General features: G+C 43.0%; 1 protein-coding gene across 2 annotated transcripts in view; it reads left to right on the top strand.

The window, feature by feature from the left end:
- Positions 1-12277: 12277 nt before the first annotated feature.
- LOC128423085 (complement component C6-like) overlaps positions 12278-21288 on the top strand; it is a 42919-nt gene continuing 33908 nt past the window's right edge. Inside the window, exons 1-5 of one of the 2 annotated variants that reach the window (XM_053407824.1) lie at positions 12278-12378; positions 14325-14512; positions 15913-16069; positions 17693-17837; positions 18479-18620. In XM_053407824.1, coding sequence (XP_053263799.1) covers positions 14361-14512; positions 15913-16069; positions 17693-17837; positions 18479-18620 — 596 coding nt within the window. In that variant the 5' untranslated portion in view covers positions 12278-12378; positions 14325-14360. Of the gene's footprint in view, positions 12379-12623; positions 12706-14324; positions 14513-15912; positions 16070-17692; positions 17838-18478; positions 18621-21288 lie in introns of those variants that run through there. The other variant, XM_053407825.1, reaches the window with a different exon arrangement.

Below are 21288 nucleotides of genomic sequence, written 5' to 3'. Positions count from 1 at the left end.
GCTGAGAGACTTCAGAGAAGTGTGACTAGCCCAAGGTCACCCAGCAGCTGCATGTGGAGGAGCGGAGACACGAACCCGATTCCCCAGATTACAAGTCTATCGCTCTTAACCACTACACACACCTTCAAGATAGCATTATATTCCCTTGTGGTGGTCAGAAAGTGACAGGCTTTGACCCCAGATGGTGTCAACTGCCTTTTAAAAAGTAAATGAGCATTTTGTGTTGGTGACCTGCCATTCTGAATATGCCTATGCTTAATTCACTCTTGGATTAGGTTGTTGCTACATGTTTTCTAGCCATTGGCCGCAAACAATAAAAATCTGATGGATAACACCGGCGGTTGGGGTGTTGTCAGCCACTCAGAGCACAATCCCATTTGCAAATTTATTCCTGGCATCTCCAAGCACAGCTGAGAAACATTCCCTGCCTGAAATCTGGGACAGTCACTGCCAATCAATGTTGACAATGCTAAGCTAGACGGACGCATTGTCTCACTCACCATAAGACAACATCTTAGGTCTTAAGCTTTTTTTAAAAAAAATAGTAATAATAATAACAACAATTTTTCAAGAGACAGGAAGAGGCAGGAGATCTGGGGAGCTGTACAAAAGACTTGGGGTTCACCCCATCTCCAATGGCTCTACCTGGTAGAATACTTTTGCCAGTGTTAATTCATTTTATGCTCTCATTCACAACAATAATGTAAGTAGGAGAGAGGTCCTAATCCTAACTCACCCCTCCTACAACCTGGGCAAATTAAGAACAATGGTGGGCCATTAAGGAATATGCTTCTAAAATTCCAAGTTCTTTTTGCTGTTGTGTAGAAGATTTTTTCAGAAAAGCTGCTGGCTGCTTCTGTCCAGTGTCAAATTGCATCTGTTTTTTGAGAAGCATGTGGATCAGTGGTACAGGGTATACAAAAGGTTCCAGGTTTAATTTCTGGCATGCCCAGGTAAGGCTTTCAATGCACCGTGTCTGAAATCCTAAAAGCCCCCCATCTTTACCTCAGAGCAAGACCCATTGAATTCAATATGATTTACCTCTGAGTAGGCAGGATTGGGATTACACTATCAGTTCGTGGCCCCTGGCAGATTGACCATGAGTCAACTGTGGCCCTCAACTGGAAAAGGTGAGTCATCTTGAGATATCTAGATAGTAAATGAGTAAGTAAATAAGGTCAATACCGACAAGGAAACAAGTAATGTGGAAGTATCCTATATTGCATTCATTCATTTCAGGATGTAATCCATGAGTTTCAATGCTTTTTTTTTATTAAACCAGTTGGACGATTCAGGAATATGTGGCATATTGATTATGGTGTCAGTTTCCTTAAAATCAATGGGACAAAGCTCATTGAGCTGCTTGCCTGAGGGAAGCTTGAAGCTACCTGCGTATGTTGACTTAAAACTATTACAATGGGTATTTGTGTTTGTTGCTTTTGATAGAAGAAGGCCTCCTGAATATCTAGTATGCTGGTGCTCCCTAGTGGTGGAGTTTGCTTTGAAGTATAGGATATTAATTTTTCTCAGGGTTATGCAACCAAATATATATTAGTAGGCAATTATGCATTTTTTAAAAATGGCATAAGTTTTGCATATTTGCAGATCTGATGCCTCACTATATAGCAACCAGAAGACCTTAGATTTCAATCCGTAGATAGCATTCTGTCTTCCCCCATGAGAAAAGTGTTGCCAGCCTCTTTTTTTTGCTAGTCCTGAACTTATATCCCTTACAACAGAAATTACCAGTCAAGCAGTTTTTCCTGATATGGAGGTAAACAATGAGGAATCCTTAAATTTCTGTGTGTCAGGGTGCTGTTAAAAATACAGAGCAAGTTTTTAAAACCTGGCAACCTTATAATTGAATGAAGAAAATATTATTTTTGTTTTCTCATTTAGACCTGCATGATACACAGAGATGGTGTTAAATTATTAAAGCCTTAGCTATACATAATGTATACATTGATGATTAAGGATGGGGGAACCTGTGACCCTTTAGATGTTGCTAGACTAGATTTCACATTGTCCCTGGCCATTGCCCATGCTGGGTGGAGCTGATGAGAGCTGGGAGTCTTTAGAGCTCAGTTAGAAGATGTCAGTGAAGAGGATGTATTTCGTAGAATCATAGAACCGTAGAGAGTCATGTAGTCCAGCCCCCTGCAATGCAGGAATCTCAACATGTGGGGAGGCCCTATCCAATCTGAAACCATATTGGACCCCGCTTAGCTTTGTTGCATGCAACACTGTTACTGTTCCGCTGCAGTTCACCTTCTGCAAAAAACCTACTTTGTTTATCTCTGTCTGCTGCGGCAAAATTATGTAATTTAATTATATAATGTATTTTAAAATTTGTTTCATACAATTTATATACGACTTGATTGTAAAAAAAACCAACAATACCAAAGCAGTTTACAAATATAATAAAGCAATAAAATTGGCTGTAAAAATAGTTTAAAACAGCTATTCCAAAAAAAATCAAACAATAGTTTAAATAAGTGATTGCACATGTAAACATTCTGTGTAAAGGTAAAGGGACCCCTGACCATTAGGTCCAGTCGCGGATGACTCTGGGGTTGCGGCACTCATCTCGCTTTACAGGCCGAGGGAGCCGGCATACAGCTGGTCATGTGGCCAGCATGACTAAGCCACTTCCGGCGAACCAGAGCAGCGCACAGAAACGCCGTTTACCTTCCTGCTGGAGTGGTACCTATTTATCTACTTGCACTTTGATGTGCTTTCAAACTGCTAGGTTGGCAAGGGACCGAGCAGGGGAGCTCACCACGTCGTGGAGATTCGATCAGCAAGCCCTAGGCTCTGTGGTTTAACCCACAACGCCACCCGCATCCCTCGTGTATCAGGGTAGGCTGGCCTAAATTAAAATGTTTTTAGCAGGTACTGACATAACTTACATACATTTTTTTTTGTTATATTATTCTGCGCCATAGAGGCAGATGGGGCTCGTCAATTTGGGAAGATGACCCATCTAGGAGAAGGGAAACTCTGGTCCTAAACCTCCGCTCCCTTGCAGGATATCTTTTGGAGAAGAAAAGACTAAGGATAAACACTACACAAATCTGGAGTGGAGTCCCTAAGGCGGTTGGATGGTGTCTTGTATGCCTCCTTCCAGCAACTCCTGCAGCCAAGGGGAGGTTGATTTGATGCCGCAAACGCAGCGGTTAGGCTTCACCCCCTGAGGTGCACTCCATTGTCTCTTGAGACGGATGCCAACAGCAACAATTCAACCCCATTCTTTACAATGCAAAGGAAATGCAATGCAAATGGCAGGGGGGCATAACCTATTATGTACAGTGCTTCCTCAGGTTACGAACTTAATTCGTTCTGGAGGTGTGTTCTTAACCTGAAACTGTTCTTAACCTGAGGTACCACTTTAGCTAATGGGGCCTCCCGCTGCTGCCGCACGATTTATGTTCTCATCCTGAAGCAAAGTTCTTAACCCGAGGTACTATTTCTGGGTTAGCAGAGTCTGTAACCTCAAGCATCTGTAACCCGAGGTACCACTGTACCATTTTCAGACTGAAAGCAACAGTGAATAATGATAATAGTTGCTAGATTGATGTACATTCTGCATGCGGGGCAAATGTGCAAACACTGGCAATTTCTTCTCCTGTTTTCATTTTTTTGTTGGAATTCTCCGACATCTCTAGTCTAAGTCTAGTTCTCAATCTGCTGCACCTCCTTGGCTCACAACCTCAAGCTCACTTTAGAGAGGGTAGTGGTGTGTTAACCTCCTGGATTAGCTGCAAAACGAAACAAAAGTTAGATGTCCTTCCTGATTTCAACAAAGCCAACTGCAGTTTCCATTCCCTTGTGGAATCATCAAAGCCTACAGAAATGGGCAAATCCATGAAGAGAGGAGCGCCATCAGTGCAGCTCTAAAGCTCTCAAACATTGCATTTTAAACACCAGTCAGTTCCAATCATATGTATTATTTCAATGCCTGTGATTTATATTTGGCTGAGCCAATATGGCTCGTAAGATTTTTATCTTGCAAGCCCAGGAAACGTTTGGCTGTAATGAAAGGCTTCGGTTATTCTGAATTGGTTTTTCTTCAGCATTATATTAAACTGACGGACTTAAGCGCAGGAAAATGCTAATATGTCTCTTTCATTTGGCAGCAGTAGATCTTTAAGCAAAGATTGGTTTCCTTTTTTGAGTGCAAAACCTTGGTTTTTGCTTGGTTACTATAGCAAGTTGTCATAGTAACAGTCACTATTAAAATCCTTTAAACTATTTATTAAAGCCAGGGGGAGGGGAGAGAGGAGGAGAACAGACTTCTAAGAAGTGCCATTTTCTCACTAAGTACAATGTACTTTATTTCCTTTTAGACAACCTCCCCAATTTTGGCCCAAATCTAGTGTGGCCATAAAAAAGGATCAAAGAAGATAGAGATGTGTGTGAAATCTGTGTCTGCTAATCTTCTGTATATTTTACTTGGGTGTCTTAAAGAGGTCTTAAAAAGGAAGCATCTGGAGTTAGCAGGAAGCCTTTTAACAGCAGCAAAAATAGTTATAGCTACTAAATAGAGAGTATTAACCCATTGCTTTAAGGTAGGAACACTCAAAGTGTGGTAAATATAGCTTCAGCGATCACCTTTGTGGTTCCCTTCCAACTCTACAATTCCATGATTCTATGATTCTAATTAGACCATGAACTGTCCTATGGAAGAAAAAACATCAGTGGAAAAAACATCAGAAAAACATCACCCCAAATTCTAGCAGGTATTCCATATAGAGGTCATGCTTGCAACAGAAATGGTTCCTTTAGAAACCATTGATTATGAGTAGACACATTATTGTAGCTCCTGATTACATATACAAATTGTGGGAGGCAGAAGCGGCAGCTTCTCAGGGTGATCAAGGAGATGCAATGTTCTGACATCTTGTGCACAACGTCGCCAGGAGCCAGGGGCTGGAGCTGAATGCCCTCTGAACACTGAGGGGGCCTGACCCCCTTGGCGGGGAAAAAAACCATTGCCCCCCAAGTGCTTCAGTCTCTAGGAGCCAGCACCTACAGTGGGAGGCAGCCATAGTTCAATACAGTGGTACCTCGGGTTACAGACACTTCAGGTTACAGACTCCGCTAACCCAGAAATAGTACCTCAGGTTAAGAACTTTGCTTCAGGATGAGAACAGAAATTGCATGGCGGCAGCAGTGGGAGGCCCCATTAGCTAAAGTGGTACCTCAGGTTAAGAACAGTTTCAGGTTAAGAACGGACCTCCAGAACGAATTACGTTCTTAACCCGAGGTACCACTGTATGATGCTAAATACAGTATGTGTAGGGACCCACAGGATGCTGCCTTAATATGCTTGATATGCCAGTACAATTCTGGGCTGCATCAATAGGAGTATAGCATCTAGATCAAGGGAAGTAATAGTGCCACTGTATTCTGCTCTGGTCAGACCTCACCTGGAGTACCGTGTCCAGTTCTGGGCACCACAGTTCAAGAAGGACACTGACAAACTGGAACGTGTCCAGAGGAGGGCAACCAAAATGGTCAAAGGCCTGGAAACGATGCCTTATGAGGAACGGCTAAGGGAGCTGGGCATGTTTAGCCTGGAGAAGAGGAGGTTAAGGGGTGATATGATAGCCATGTTCAAATATATAAAAGGATGTCACATAAGGAGGGAGAAAGGTTGTTTTCTGCTGCTCCAGAGAAGCGGACACGGAGCAATGGATCCAAACTACAAGAAAGAAGGTTCCACCTAAACATTAGGAAGAACTTCCTGACAGTAAGAGCTGTTCAACAGTGGAATTTGCTGCCAAGGAGTGTGGTGGAGTCTCCTTCTTTGGAGGTCTTTAAGCAGAGGCTTGACAACCATATGTCAGGAGTGCTCTGATGGTGTTTCCTGCTTGGCAGGGGGTTGGACTCGATGGCCCTTGTGGTCTCTTCCAACTCTATGATTCTATGATTCTATGATTCTATGACTCTGGACAGCTGTGATCAGTCAGGGCAGTGCAGATAATACAGAGATAATACAATGTTCTGAACTTTTAATGTCCCTCTGTTCACTCATAAGTACAAGAAGCAGCCCTTAGGCTCCAATCCTAAACACAATTTCTGAGTACAGTGTTCTGAGTAAACATCTATAGGACTGCATAGTTGCTTGTTTATTGTTAAGTTGTGGGTGAACATATCAGATGACATAGTAATTCTTCAAACAGCTCTTGTTTATTCACAGGCCAGAAAAGAACTGAACTGAAGGGTTCAGTCAGCCTGCTTATATAGAGCTCCAGTACAACGTAACTGTAACAATTTTCTAAAACTATCCAATCACTGAACGTCACTTTCGATCCCTTATTTGCATAACTATCTACAGTATCCCCCTGCTGGCCCAGGGTGAGAACTTCAGTACATAACATTTATATTCTGAAGATATCTGTAAATGTGACATGAAGGCGGGCAGCATTAACCCTGCCATGGGGGAATCCCTGCCAGACGACCACAGTGCCTGGAAACAATCAGTCAGATTGTGCATCTGCAGCAGTGACCAGAGGAGGAATGACCACTGGGAGGAGCGTGGAAAGAAAAAACGCCATGGTATGCCTGCAGCAGCACAATCAGATGCCTTCATCTGCCCCAGCTGCAAGAAAACATGTCTCTACAGCTGGAGCAAGTGCTGGAACCTTCCAACAGTTTGACTTCACCCCCAAAGGCACATTCCTCCATTGTCTCCCAAGACAGATGGATGTCAACCAGGCTTTGAATGACCAGGACTTATTTCCAAGTCCACCCTTAGGTAGATCCCAGGTGGGGATGGCAATCTTTTACAATTCTGATTAAAAACAAGGTCCTCCAAACTCTGCAGTAAATGAATTAAGGGTTCTAATGACAAAAAAGAGAGAGACTGGAGTCTTAGCAGCCCTGTAGAATTCAGCAAGCCTAAAAAATTCACTCAGTGGCTGTCCAGAATGTTTTTGACTTCCTGTGGTCGAAATGCAATTAAATTCATATTGAGAAAACATATGAACTCCTTTCTTCGGAGTGGCGAGTATGGAAATGTCACTCATACAAGATATTTTCATCTAGGGAAGGTTGATTTTTTTGGTTATCAATGTTTTATTGAGGATCGTTCACCATGGCAGACAGAAACATTGACAATGTAATATGACGTGTTCACCAGATCTTTACATAAGTTGATTCAATTCAAATGGCCTGAAAACATCCATTAACACAATCATGAATATGTCCATAATCTTGAAACCCTATTATTCCCTGGAATTAGCGATTGCAGTAATAAATAAGTAATCTACCTGAGTGTAGGGGACGCGGGTGGCACTGTGGGTAAAACCTCAGCGCCGAGGACTTGCCGATCGCATGGTCGGCGGCTTGAAGCCCCGCGGCAGGGTGCGCTCCCGTCGTTCGGTCCCAGCACCTGCCAACCTAGCAGTTCGAAAGCACCCCGGGTGCAAGTAGATAAATAGGGACCGCTTACTAGCGGGAAGGTAAACGGCGTTTCCGTGTGCAGCTTGTCACGCTGGCCACGTGACTTGGAAGTGTCTGCAGACAGCGCTGGCTCCTGGCCTTTAGAGTGAGATGAGCGCACAACCCTAGAGTCTGTCAAGACTGGCCCGTACCTTTACCTTTACCTGAGTGTACCTTTAAACAGCACATAATAAGCAGTGAGAAAAACAGATGAAAAGGGAAAGCGCAATGAAGCGATTCAAGAAAATATGCTTTATCATCCTCCATTTGGCCATGAGCCTTTCCTGAAGGCATTCTCTACCTAAATGCACCCCTTATTTCAAGAATGGGGTAGTGGCGCCCGCCCTGTGGAACGCCCTCCCACCAGATGTCAAAGAGAACAACAACTACCAAACTTTTAGAAGGCAGCCCTGTTTAGGTAAGCTTTTAATGTTTGATGTATTACAGTGGTACCTCAGGTTAAGTACTTAATTCGTTCTGGAGGTCCTTACTTAACCTGAAACTGTTCTTAACCTGAAGTACCACTTTAGCTAATGGGGCCTCCTGCTGCCACCGCGCCGCCGGAGCATGATTTCTGTTCTCATCCTGAAGCAAAGTTCTTAACCTGAAGCACTATTTCTGGGTTAGCGAAGTCTGTAACCTGAAGCGTATGTAACCTGAAGCGTATGTAACCTGAGGTACCACAGTACTGTATTTTAATATTTGGTTGGAAGCTGCCCAGAGTGGCTGGGGAAGCCCAGCCAGATGGGCAGGGTATAAATAATAATAATAATAATAATAATAATAATAATAATAATAATAATAATAATTATTATTATTATTATTATTATTATTATTATGATGGACCTTTGGCTCTGCAGATGCTGCTTAAAATATACTTGGAGTTGAGAGTGGATTCAACTCAGTACATAACACTGCTGAACTACCACTCCCATCAGCCTTAGCTTTAGGGGGCAGCTAGCACAGAACAGGACCAAGTAAACACTGAAACTATCCTCTGATGGTTAAATAAATGAAACAACATTGTATGATGGAATCTGATATCAGTCCTTACTGGCACATTTGAGAGAACATCACAAGGCGCAAAGGGGAAGTCCCACCCTGAGTCTGGCAGAGCACCAAAGAACATGGACTTCATGAACATTTTGATACTCAAGCAGGAAGTGATTGCCTTACTATGCATTAGAAATGAAAGAGGAAAGGCTGGGTATTTCCCCATCAGGGAGAGATTTTACTGCCTGGACTAATCCTTAAGCAATAGTAAACATTAAAGATACATGGGGAAGATTGAAGTGGCTCCCAGCCGTGCAACTCTACCTCTAAACCATCAGTTGGTTAATCAATAACAAATTTTAAGAGCCTTAGGAAATCGGGGGGAAGGGGAAACTTTTCCCATTCGATGTTTTGTTGAATGATCAATGTAACTTTCCAACCTTTGAGCTTGAACTGATGCTGGAAGTTTAGTTTCGCACAACTGCAGTCACCGGAAGCATGCAAATTTGTTGAATTAGCAGCACATGTCAAGAAAGTTAGAAAAGAAGGTTAGTGGAGAAGGAGGACAATGAACACGTTCTTGTTCTTGTGTTGTGTTGGTCGATTGACACAAGAGGCAGGAGTGATGCCAGTGTCGGCCTGTAGGAACTTCTGTAGCAAAAGCATCCTGCCTCCGTTGCCTGTTGAACCCCTTGACTGCTCCTTCAGAAGCACCTTGAAATATACTCAGAGTCAAGAGTGGATTTCATGCTCTTTATTCAGCTCATAGTGGTGAGGAGGGAATGAAAGTCCCCTCAAAGTATCTGCTTTATATACATTATTTACACAATGGGCTGCACGTGATTGGCTAATTCCGGAATTCTCCTGTAGGCCAATCAGGTTGTGGATTCACTTCTATCTGGAGCTGGATTGGATGGCTCCTGCCGACCAATCATACTGCTGCATTGTTCTAGGACCAATCAGACTGCTGCATTCTGAATCCTATTGTTCTAGGACCAATCAGACTGCTGCATTTTGGATCCTATTGTTCTAGGACCAATCAGACTGCTGCAGTTTGGATCCTATTCAACTCAGTACATAACACACCTATGCAGACCCTGGTAATGTAACAGACGTCAACCAGGCTTTGAATGGTCAGGACTTATTTCCAAGCCCTCCTTAGGTAGATCCCAGGTGGGGATGGCAAGTTCGAAAGCACGTCAAAGTGCAAGTAGATAAATAGGTACTGCTCCGGCAAGAAGGTAAACGGCATTTACATGCACTGCTCTGGTTTGCCAGAAGTGGCTCAGTCATGCTGGCCACATGACCCGGAAACTGTCTGTGGCTCCCTCAGCCTATAGAGTGAGATGAGCGCGCAACCCCAGAGTAGTCTGTGACTGGACTTAACGGTCAGGAGTCCCTTTACCTTTTAAGGAAAAGCAGAGACATCACCTTGTTGACAAAGATCTGTATAGTTAAAGCTATGGTTTTCCCAGTAGTGATGTATGGAAGTGAGAGCTGGACCACAAAGAAGGCTGATCTGCAGCTCTTCCCCTGTGCTCCAGAAGCGTGTGTTTGAAACGAACAATGACCATGCATCACCAGACAGCAAGCCTCCTATTGGTACTCCATGCTGCTTATATGATGACACCGACATGTGCTGATACTGCAACACTAACACAGCTGAATGAATTTGGATGCTACTGAGAGGTCACAGAACAGAGGGCTTATTCAAGTGCATGGCAGTTTGCCATGCTCTGACTGTCTATAACCTAGGGAGTGTGAGATTGACAGGCAGGCAGTGTGTGAAAAAGGAACTTTAATAAACACCAGGTGTCATCATGTCATTATAGAAATCCAAGGTGCGACTTCTCCCCACCTGCTGCCCAGTTACTATAGCAGATGGGCATTTGGCTGTGAGCTTGCCTAAATTGGCAAGCTAATTCTGTCTTCATATTCATGGCTTTTCACAGAAGATACTACATTTAAGCTTAGACTGGCAAGCATGTCTGCATCTGTTGCAAACATTCCTTTCCACCCAATTCATTTTTGTATGTTCTTTTCACTAATATAATTTGCAAGTACGCATTTTATGCACACATGACCTTAGTATATGCATTTTTGTGCATATTACTTGACACTGCAAAATTCAGAAAAGTGCACGTTTTGAAGGATGCCTATAGAATCATAGAATTCTAGAGCTGGAATCTATATTTTTGGTTCACAAATTGTTTGGGAAAGTGCTATTTAGGTAGATTCGCCTTGAATTGTGAACCACTCTAAATTTCTTTATCTATTCAAAATGTTAGACTTCTCGGAACCCACCCTTCAGCTTTGCTGAAAAGCAGCTTTATAAATTTCACCTGACAGCACCTCTTTCAGAACTGAAGAGCAGTGTTACACACAAACTCTGCATCCTATCTCCTAATGAAAGGAAAGAAGGCAGAATGACTTCTGAATCTGCTGAAGTCCTTGCATCTGCTGAAGTCCTTTCAGGCAAAGTTTCTTGAAAGTTTGAAGAAGAAATTGAAGAAAAAATGGAAGAAAAATAATGAGCTCTCAATATACATATATATTTTTAACTTTAGTGAATCTGTGGCTTAATTATTTAATGTGTGAGTCTCTGTGTGTGCCTATATCTATAGCAGCTGTTGTAACATTAAGCTCTCCAGATCTAGCTGAATTACACACAAACACACACACACAAGTGCGCAAGTGCACACACGCACACACACACAAAAACCCCCACACATATTGGCTTCCAGTAATGGATTTAGAAATGTTACAGGAAGTGGTTGTGGTTGCAAGAAACATGTTCCGGGAAAGTGTAGCATTCCAGGTGTTCTTTATTTAATGAACAAACAAACCTGGAACTATGCAAAATCTGCCCTGAGAAATTGCACCGACTCATCAAGGTTTTATTTATATGCAGTTTTGTTTTCCCTCAAAGTGCCGGCAAAGTCTGTTTGCTCCATAGCAAAATAACATTCTACTTACATAGCTTCTTAATGAAATTTTATATCCCACCCTTCTTCCCCCAAGGAGCCCAAGGCAGCAAACACAGTTGTGATAAAACATGTTCATTAGAAATAAAAGAAAAACATATATAGAACAATTTTATTTTATTTTTAAATTGAAAGCACATAAAAACATTTGATAACATTGCAAGGCAAAACTTGGGGTTGTGGGCAGTATCCAGCGAAACAGATCTACACAAAGGAACTTCTCCTCTCTCTCCTGATCCCATGCACCCCACTGTGTCACCCTAAATCTGTTCTGGGGTTTCCCCCAACCTTCTGGAGCAGATCTAGAGATGGCACTGGGGCATTTGGAGAAAGGAAGAGCAAGAGGAACTTTGTATTCTATCAAAAGTTATAGCCAAATAACCAGAAAAGGGGAGCACATCTTGCTTAGGTAGATAGGCAGTAGCTTTCCTTCATTTGAATGTAGCCAATGAGCATGAGCATTTAGAGAGCCAATCAGGTGTTATGAGCCATCAAACCTCGGAAATACACTTTCCCCAAAAGGTTGCCATAATTTTGGCCACTAGTGTATTTAGCATCATGAAATCATAGCAAGAAAGGTAAGGTACACATCTGGCAAGTAAATAAATTCCACTGGTTTACTTATTCATTTTTATTTTTATTTTTGTTATGGAAGCTACAGGCACTTATGCTACTGTTGTAAGTACAAGTTGCAACTCTGTCTACTCATGAGTCATGTTACAGCACGATGTCAATGAGACTTGCTCCCATAGTTAAGCAGGTTTAGGATTGGATCCCTGGGTTACATTTTAATTGAATGCAAACAAAACCTATGAGTTGCACCACCGCTGTATAAAGACTCCTGTTCTGATGGGCTAATGTCCACATTGCATTTAGGTTGACAGATGCCGCCAAAGGAATTCACGTTGCATGCAGAAGCCTTCTGTGAATTATTATTTTCACACAAATTGCACAGGTAAGTTTTTGCTGTATTTGTATGCAAGGTGACTCGTGGTTACTGTCAATAAACCTGCATAGCAGATCTCCAGTTTGGGTGTCTCTTCTTGAAGATCCAATTGCTATCCTCCTAGTAAAATAAGGAATGCACCAAAAATGTTTTATGGGGGTGTGGCAAACCCCTTCCGGTCTCAGAGCTGAAAAAAACTCTAGGGAATAAGATATGTTGTTAATCTGGTTCAGCTGCTAATGAGGTGTGATTTCTGCTTCCTGCAGGGAATGCTTTGTCACAGAGGAGAACTTTGAGAATTATTTTTTGATCCCAAGGACTGCAATTACGAGCTCTGTAGGAACTGATTTATAATGCTATTTGTTGAGTATGTGAAATAGGGGCTTAGTTAAAAGGAGTGAAGCAAGTATCTTGAATGATAGATTTGAAATTCGATGGCAGTCCTTTAGCGACTTTTGGAAGAACAGTGGTGTTATTCATGGCACTGTTAATGTTGTTCTTTGGGTTATGACCTTTTTATTTCCCTGTTCTGCTTCTGCACCTTTAAAAGAGTCCTGATTCATGAAAATTAAGCCAGTAAAACTGTTCTAGCATTGAGGCAGGACTGGAGCTTTGCTGTTTTTTCTGGTCGGTGAAGAAATAGGTAGCAATTCTAGCAGATATGGACAAAATGTTTTGAAATGTTGTAAACGGCGATAAAAATGGTTAGAAAATTCTGTCACATCGTGTGAAAGCTAAATATATAAAGGATCAGGGGGTTGTTTTGAAAATGAGGTGAATATTATCATAAATTGGGAAGTTTAATGATGAGAGGAACTGTTGCAATGTAATTGTTAAAATGTTTATAAGGTTCACAACTGTTTTGATACTTTGTGCGCTGCTTATGGGCTGTATTCAAGAGGAATTAGCATTGCAGAGATATTTCTTGAGGAGGCTAATTATTCTCGGATGTGAAAGAACATTGAAAGCTCTTTTATTATTCCTTTAAGAGTCAGTAAAAGATTCCTGGTTCCCAGAAAGTCATGTGCTTTAGATGTGATGGCTGAATGTTAGTATCAGGGGGAAAATGAAAAATGAGGGGCTGTATGGCTCCTTTATCAGCACGGGAAAGGTGAAGTCTGAGTGGAAATAATGTGTGCATGAGAAGGGTGGGGCAGAGCTTGCATACAGCTGCTGCCCCCATCCACACTTTGCTCATGAATATGCCTTTGCGGAACAATCCTAGGTGCGTCTACTCAGAAGTAAGTCCCATTGAGTTCAGACAAGATGGTCTAGGATTGCAGCCTGAGTTCTCCTCACTGCTTGTTCACAGTGGCAGGGGTGGAGCAAGGTGAGTGCAGTGGATGCAGACAGTCATTTCTGAGGGGGGTGACATTCGGCCCACCGCCTGCCTGCGACTCCCCATCTGTCTGGGGAAAGGGGGGGAGCTGCAGTCTTCCCTCCTTCCTCCTTCGTTTTGACAACCCCACACTCCTGGGCTGCTGGAGGAGGCATACAGGCATGTAGGGAGAGGACGCGAAGGAGGCAGGTGAGTAAACAAGCCGAGGGTGGAGGGAACTCTGGACCCAAACCCTGGAATCCCAAAAAAGTTCAACAACTTTTGCCAACCCCCCCCCCCAAAAGCAATGGGCAGATCACAGGCAGTCTTTTTATACTGTGAGTAGATCGCAGTCTCTTGGGAGTCCAACTAGATTTCATTGTAGGGGCGGGGGGTTGACAAGAAATTATCTGCACCGGGTACCACCTGACCTCGCTACGCCACTGCACAGTGGTACGTATTAAAGGCTTTAGGGTTCCATCCTGCTTTCACTGTACGCTTCCAGTGATTATCACAGTTTGATTCGGCTTTGGTCATTCACTGCAGGGCACCGCACGGTAGATTAGCTATTAAGCTGCCATATTATAGCGACGGATGTTGAGCTGTTCTAATGACAACTTCTTTTTCTGCATTGCAGACTTTGCTGACTTTTGCTAACTCCCTGCCTATAGCTATGGAGAAAAAAATGAATTTCATCCTTCCACTTCTCCTCCTCCTGCATGCCACAATTGACAGCAGCGTAGGATGCTACTGTGACCATTACCCATGGTCTCCCTGGTCTAGCTGCTCAAGGACCTGTAATTATGGCACTCAAAGTAGGCAAAGGTAGGAGAGAAGCAACACCTTTGACTTCACAAACTGATACCTTTTTATCTTTCAAGTTGTCTATTAGGAATACGCCTAGACGAAAATGTTTTCAGCAGGCATTGAGAAAGGATAGAGGGAAGGTGTTTGCCTGATGTCTGTAGACAGGGATGTGGCAATCACACAGGGTCCCCGGACGTTTCACCGTCTATTGATCCCTGTGCCACCACTTTATTTCTCGCTGCCACCACCCAGGCCCTACCTGGTACAATACTGAGTCCAGTCAGGGTTAAATTGGAACATAAACTTCTGTTTATTTATTGCAGTTTAACAAGCGTGTGATTTCATAAACGATATCGGTCAATTACAATCATGGGGTGCCTGTCCAAACCTATAACTTCCGCTACCTGCTCTCACTCACTAAACCACTCTCAGATATTTACTTGTCTTCCTAGCTCCTAACTGTTCCTGACTCAGCTTATTCCGCTACACTAACTCAACCTACCCACAGACTCTTCCCAATTCACTCCCACTCCAATCAACCACCCCACTCCCAACGATCTCCTCCCTTCACCCCTCCCAGAGCTGGTTTTATAGTCCATCTGACTCCGCCCCCTGGGTTCTGATTGGGTAAGCTGTTTAACTATTTCACCTCCAGCACTCTCATATGTTAATGTCACAAGGGAGTTCCAGACTAGACGACACTCGTGGTTGCTTCCAACTCAACGATTCAATGATTCAGTCTAAGAGTGGGTGTTGCCACACTGCAGGATCAATTTCTTGCAAATGCAGAATGAGTACAGGCAATGACCAATTGACGTGCTACTGGACACCTGTGCACCTGGAAGTGTAACTGGGGGGGGGCGTAATGGGGGCAGGGGAGTAACAGGGCATAATGGGGCATAACAGGGGGGAGTTGGCTTATGTGCCACCAATGGGAGCCGGGGTCATTGCCTGTATTATGTGGCACTTGTAACAAATCAAAGTGGTCAAGTGGGTGTATATGGCGGAAGATCTTGCAGGTAAACTGCCCCCAAGCTGTTAAGAGCTTTATCTACTAACAGTAACACATGTTGTTTCCCCTTTATCTGCCAATTCCCGCCGCTGCGAATCACTGCTAATCTTCTTCCCCAAAGTTTTGGAAAACCTGAACTGCTTCAAATAAACTTTTTTCTTTTAATTTTGTCAGACAAGGCAGGCATCTCAATCCTCCACCCCTTGTGGCAGAGCCAGTGCACCTTGCAGCATTCCAGGTCCATTCAGGCGTCCTTGAGACAAAAGGCTTCCTTGCAGCAACTAATTGCCCATTAATTCATCTTCATTTGTCCTCTTTGGCTGGCAGGTTCCAAGGTGGGAATTATTTTGCTTCCCTTGACAGGAACCCTTGACCACAAACATGTCCCCCCCCCCCCGTATTCTAGGCAAATCAGGATGGATGACTATTATATCAAAAACCTCTGTGGCCAACTCTGCACAACTCAGGAATCCAGGGCCTGCAACCAGCAGATGTGCCCTATCAATTGCCAGCTTGGAAACTTTGGTCCCTGGTCAGAATGTGACCCCTGTGTTAGAAAACAAGTAAGTGCAAAAATTGAAGGGAGGTGGGCACGAAAGGAAGTCAATGTCAGCGACCGTGCAGAGGAGGGCTGCACTGAGGAGGAATGGTGGGAACCTCCCCCTCCCCCTGATCAGGATTTTGAATAGATTTGGAACAGTGGTTTGCAGAGGGACATAGTTCAGAAGGCAGAAGCTGGGAAGTACTGGGTGAGGAACAGCTAGGAGGAGAAGAACTGGGAGAGAGACAGTTAACAGACTCACTGTCGTTGGAAAGCACCCAGCCCAGGCATAGGCAAGCTCAGCCCTCCAGATGCTTTGAGACTACAATTCCCATCATCACTGACCACTGGTTCTGTTAGCTAGGGATGATGGGAGTTGTAGTCCCAAAACATCTGGAGGGCTGAGTTTTGCCTGGTCCAGCCGCTCAGCCCAAGGTCAAGGAGAGCAGATAAGGTGGCAGCACAGGAAGCACAGTGGTTGCGAGATCAGGAAGCAAGACACAAAAGTGACCCGGGGGGGGGGGGACTAGGGAGGAAGTGGGTGAAACCCTTACTTGGAAGCACCTTCATTCCTTTGAAATGGATTCTTTGTTCTCTAGCTGTGATCATTAAAGTTCTAACTGGTAAGAGACTCCTTTCTCTTTGTTCTGCTTATCTACGACCAAATTGGGGATGGGGGGAGGAAACTGAGTCCCTGAAGCCTGACAGGCAATGAGAAATGCAAGTGAGCCTTTTGTATTACCCTATTTTTCACTCTATAAGATGCACCAGACCACAAGACGCACCTAGTTTTTGGAGAAGGAAAACAAGAAAAAAGATATTCTGAGTCTCAGAAGCCAGAACAGCAAGAGGGATCGCTGCGCAGTGAAAGCAGTAATCCCTCTTGCTGTTCTGGCTTCTGGGATAGCTGCGCAGCCTGCATTCGCTCCATAAGACGCACACACATTTCCCCTTACTTTTTAGGAGGGAAAAAGTGAGTCTTAAAGAGCAAAAAATACGGTATTTTGATTCATTCAAAGTACAGCTCATTATCCATTCTGAAAGCTCAGCATTTCCAAGGCTGGGAAAGATTCTCCTTCTGAAACCCTGCAGAGCCTCTGCCAGTCACTGTAAACAATAATGAGCTAGACTGACCTTTGATCTGACTCAATCTAAGGCTCCTTCCTATCTTCCCACTAACTATTCAACTCAAGACATGCACTGTTTCTTTAAATTTATCTGGAGAGGGGAGGCAAAATCTCACTGCCCTCTCCTCATACTCTGCTTTCACTAGTGGCACCAGTGTTACGGAATGTTCTCCCTGCTGAACTACAATAGACCCCCATCAGTATTGGCATGCCACTGGCTTATAAAGACACTGCTGTTATACAAGCAGTCCTCTGATCTCCTGGCCTAAAGCTCCTGTTGTAACTGTTAATTGCTGTGTTATTTTAATGGGCTTTTTAATTGCACATTTGTATTGGGGGTGTTTATTTTAATGTTTTGGTGGAATGGCTTTCTGTGTATTTTAATAATGTGTGTTTCTATTTTTTGGTCATGGGTTTTATACTCGTAAATGACTTAGAAGCCATTTTGGCAATTAAGCAGAATATAAATTACTTGACGGTGGTGGTGATGATGGTGATGTTCTTGTTCTGCCTTTCAGTTTCGTGTCAGATCCATTATCACACCTTCTCAGTTTAAGGGGCAACCCTGCAATGAGCCACTGGTAGATTCCAGGAGGTGCTACCCAACCAAACAATGCAACATAGAGGAAGTAAACTGCGAGAATAAATTCCAGTGTGAAAATGGTAACCCATATTTGTATCTTGATTCCTTCAATCTAGATGCACCATAAAAAAAAATTACAACCATTTTAGTAGTGAAGCAAGTTCCATGCGTGCAGTTGACTGTCTCCTTCCCCCATGCACCCCTGCACTCCTTTCCAATCTGCTGGGGGAACACACAGAGTGAATTTGGAGGGTGTGGGGAAAACGGAAGGAACAGAAGGAGGCGAAGTTCCATTGCATGAGCTGAAGCTGTTCCACTTGTGCAATAACTTTGTTGGATACAGCCCTATTTACTTATTTAAGCTCTGACACCATTTATTTAGGCTCTCTAACCAGTTCTCCATTCCAGATTAGCATCTGAATCTGGAGGGCCATGCACAGGTTCCCTATCCTTGACTTAGTGAAATAATACATTCTTGGTGTGGGTGTGGCTGTTCAATAATCTAAAACAATAGCTTCTAACTCTTAAAACTATGGTGTGAAAGGCAGGGCCCATGCCTATCTTGGCAGGCATCTTGATGGGCTGGATGGCCACTAATGTGGATGGCTTTGAAAGTGAACTAGATAAATTGGTGGCCAGTCACTGTGTGAGAACAGAGTACTGGACTAGATAGGTCTTTAGCCCCGATACAGCAGGTCTTTTCTTATGTTCCTGACAACAGGTCGGTGCATTGGCCGAAACTTGGAATGCAATGGCGAAAATGACTGTGGGGACAATTCAGATGAAAGGAACTGTCGCCGTGTGAAGGCTGTGTGCAACAGAAGGCACGAGAGCATTCCTAGCGTGCAGTTAATAGGCCATGGGTAAGGAAGCTATTCTTAGATGTCTTTTGCTTGTTCACATCTAGTAAATAAGTTAAAAAGAACACCTTACAAACAGAATATAAATATACAATCCAAGTATGCTTTCTGCATGCACTATTATCACTGTGGTTTCCTAAAAATTGTTGTAGACAGAAAAATATATTGATTACCATAACATGACTGATAATTTAACTTGTTTTAACTGATTTTAATATTGTATTTTTACATTGCTTTTCCTTGTATTTGTTGGGGGGATTTATTTGACTGGAGGGGGAATTACAAGGAGCAAATGACAGGCAGAGAAGGGATTAATCCCTCCCTCTTCTACAAATTGCATCCTCTTGCAATTGTTCTGCAATGACAGGATTTCCCAAATGTCTAGTTCAACTGCAGCAGACACTCTACCCCGCCCGCCCCCCCCCCCCGTATAATGAAGCCACTTGCCTTCACACTTTCCCCACCACAAGGTGGAGCAGAGCAAACTGAAAAATCTTGCTAATCCCATTTAAATTATTTTTAAAATACCTCAAAATTCCTACAGAAGTTTCACTTGATCAGAATAACCCACAATCTAAAACCCAGAAGACCCCCTGTTCCACTCACAGAGCAACAATTCCTAGAGTTCCCTGGGAAGAGGAGTTGATGTTTAAACAACTCCAAAAGCTGTGGCTAACTTTCATGCCAATGAATTGCGTTAACTCTGAGAAAGATGGAATGAGCTGATAGGAGGTGGTTTTAAAGCTGGTTTCTGACTAGCTGGACGTGGTCTAAACCAACAAGCCTCTTGGGCTTGTCGATCGGAAAGTTGCGGTTCAAATCCCTGCGGCGGGGTGAACTCTTGCTGCTCTGTCCCAGCTCCTAGCAGTTTGAAAGCATGCCTGTGCAAGTATATAAACAGGTACCGCTGCGGCAGGAAGGTAAATGGCGTTTCTGTGCACTCTGGCTTCCGTCATGATGTTCCGTTGTGCCAGAAGTGGTTTAGTCATACTGGCCACTCAGAAAGCTGTCTGTGGACAAACGCCAGCTCCCTGGGCCTGAAAGCGAGATGAGTGCCGCAACCTCATAGTTGCCTTTGACTGGACTTAACCATCCACGGGTCCTTTACCTTTACTTCTGCTTAGCTATGAAGGAGCAGGTTCTGCTTTTATAAACAGGCATTCTTAATACGTGGGAAAGGTGGGACTAGGGGTGGATGAACCTAATCAGTTTCAGTTTCTCTTGGTTTCTCATTTTTCCTTTTTTTTATAAGATATTTATTGAGATTTTTTAAAGTATTACAATAAAATGGAAAAAAAAATAACAAAAATACAAAATAAAAATAATTAAAAACACACAAATTTTCCATTGCTTATTTTCCTTTAGCTTGTTTCCCAGACCTCCTCATACCTCCCTTTTTTGTATTCCACTTCAAATTGTTGGTTCAGCAAATCCTTACCATTATGTTTTTACCTATTTATAACCCTTTTTTCATATTCTCTTAAAGCATTACAGCTGGAAACCACTTAATTTCTATCCAACATCATTCTAACGTTCATTAATTTTACAATATTTCTGTAAATAGTCTTTAAATTTCTTCCAATCTTCTTCCACCGACTCTTCTCCCTGGTCTCGGATTCTGCCAGTCATTTCTGCCAATCCCATATAGTCCATCACCTTCATCTGCCATTCTTCCAAAGTGGGTAGCTCTTGTGTCTTCCAATACTTTGCAATAAGTATTCTTGCTGCTGTTGTAGCGTACATAAAAAAAGTTCTGTCCTTCTTTAGCACCAATTGGCCGACAATGCCCAGAAGCAAGGCCTCTGGTTTCTTCAGGAAGGTATATTTAAATACCTTTTTCATTTCATTATAGATCATTTCCCAGAAAGCCTTAATTCTTGGGCACGTCCATCAAAGGTGAAAGAATGTACCTTCAGTTTCTTTACATTTCCAACATTTATTATCGGGCAAATGATATATTTTTGCAAGCTTGACTGGGGTCATGTACCACCTGTATATCATTTTCATAATATTCTCTCTTAAGGCATTACATGCCGTAAATTTCATACCTGTGGTCCACAACTGTTCCCAGTCAGCAAACATAATGTTATGTCCAACATCTTGTGCCCATTTAATCATAGCAGATTTCACCGTTTCATCCTGAGTATTCCATTTCAACAGCAAGTTATACATCCTTGACAAAATCTTAGTTTTGGGTTCTAACAGTTCTGTTTCTAATTTTGATTTTTCCACCTGGAAGCCAATTTTCTTATCCAAATTATATGCCTCCGTTATCTGATAATAATGAAGCCAATCTCGCACTTTGTTTTTTAGTTTCTCAAAACTCTGCAGTTTTAGTCTATCTCCCTCCTGTTCCAAAATTTCCCAATATTTCGGCCATTTGGCCTCCATATTGAGCTTTTTCTGGGCTTTTGCTTCCATTGGTGACAACCACCTTGGGATTTTATTTTCCAATAAATCCTTATATCTTATCCAAACATTGAACAAAGCTTTCCTGACAATATGGTTCTTAAATGCTTTATGTGCTTTAACCTTGTCGTACCACAAATATGCATGCCACCCGAAGACATTGTTAAAACCTTCTAAATCCAAAATGTCGACTTCCGGAGGCGGCGCAAAACCGTGATGGCGGACCTCTTCGAGCTCTGAAGAGGGGCACCGCAGAAAAGGG

This window comes from Podarcis raffonei, chromosome 11 (genome assembly GCF_027172205.1).
Source record: "Podarcis raffonei isolate rPodRaf1 chromosome 11, rPodRaf1.pri, whole genome shotgun sequence".
In the NCBI taxonomy this organism is placed as follows: domain Eukaryota; kingdom Metazoa; phylum Chordata; class Lepidosauria; order Squamata; family Lacertidae; genus Podarcis; species Podarcis raffonei.
This window is presented reverse-complemented; position numbering and strand designations above follow the sequence as displayed.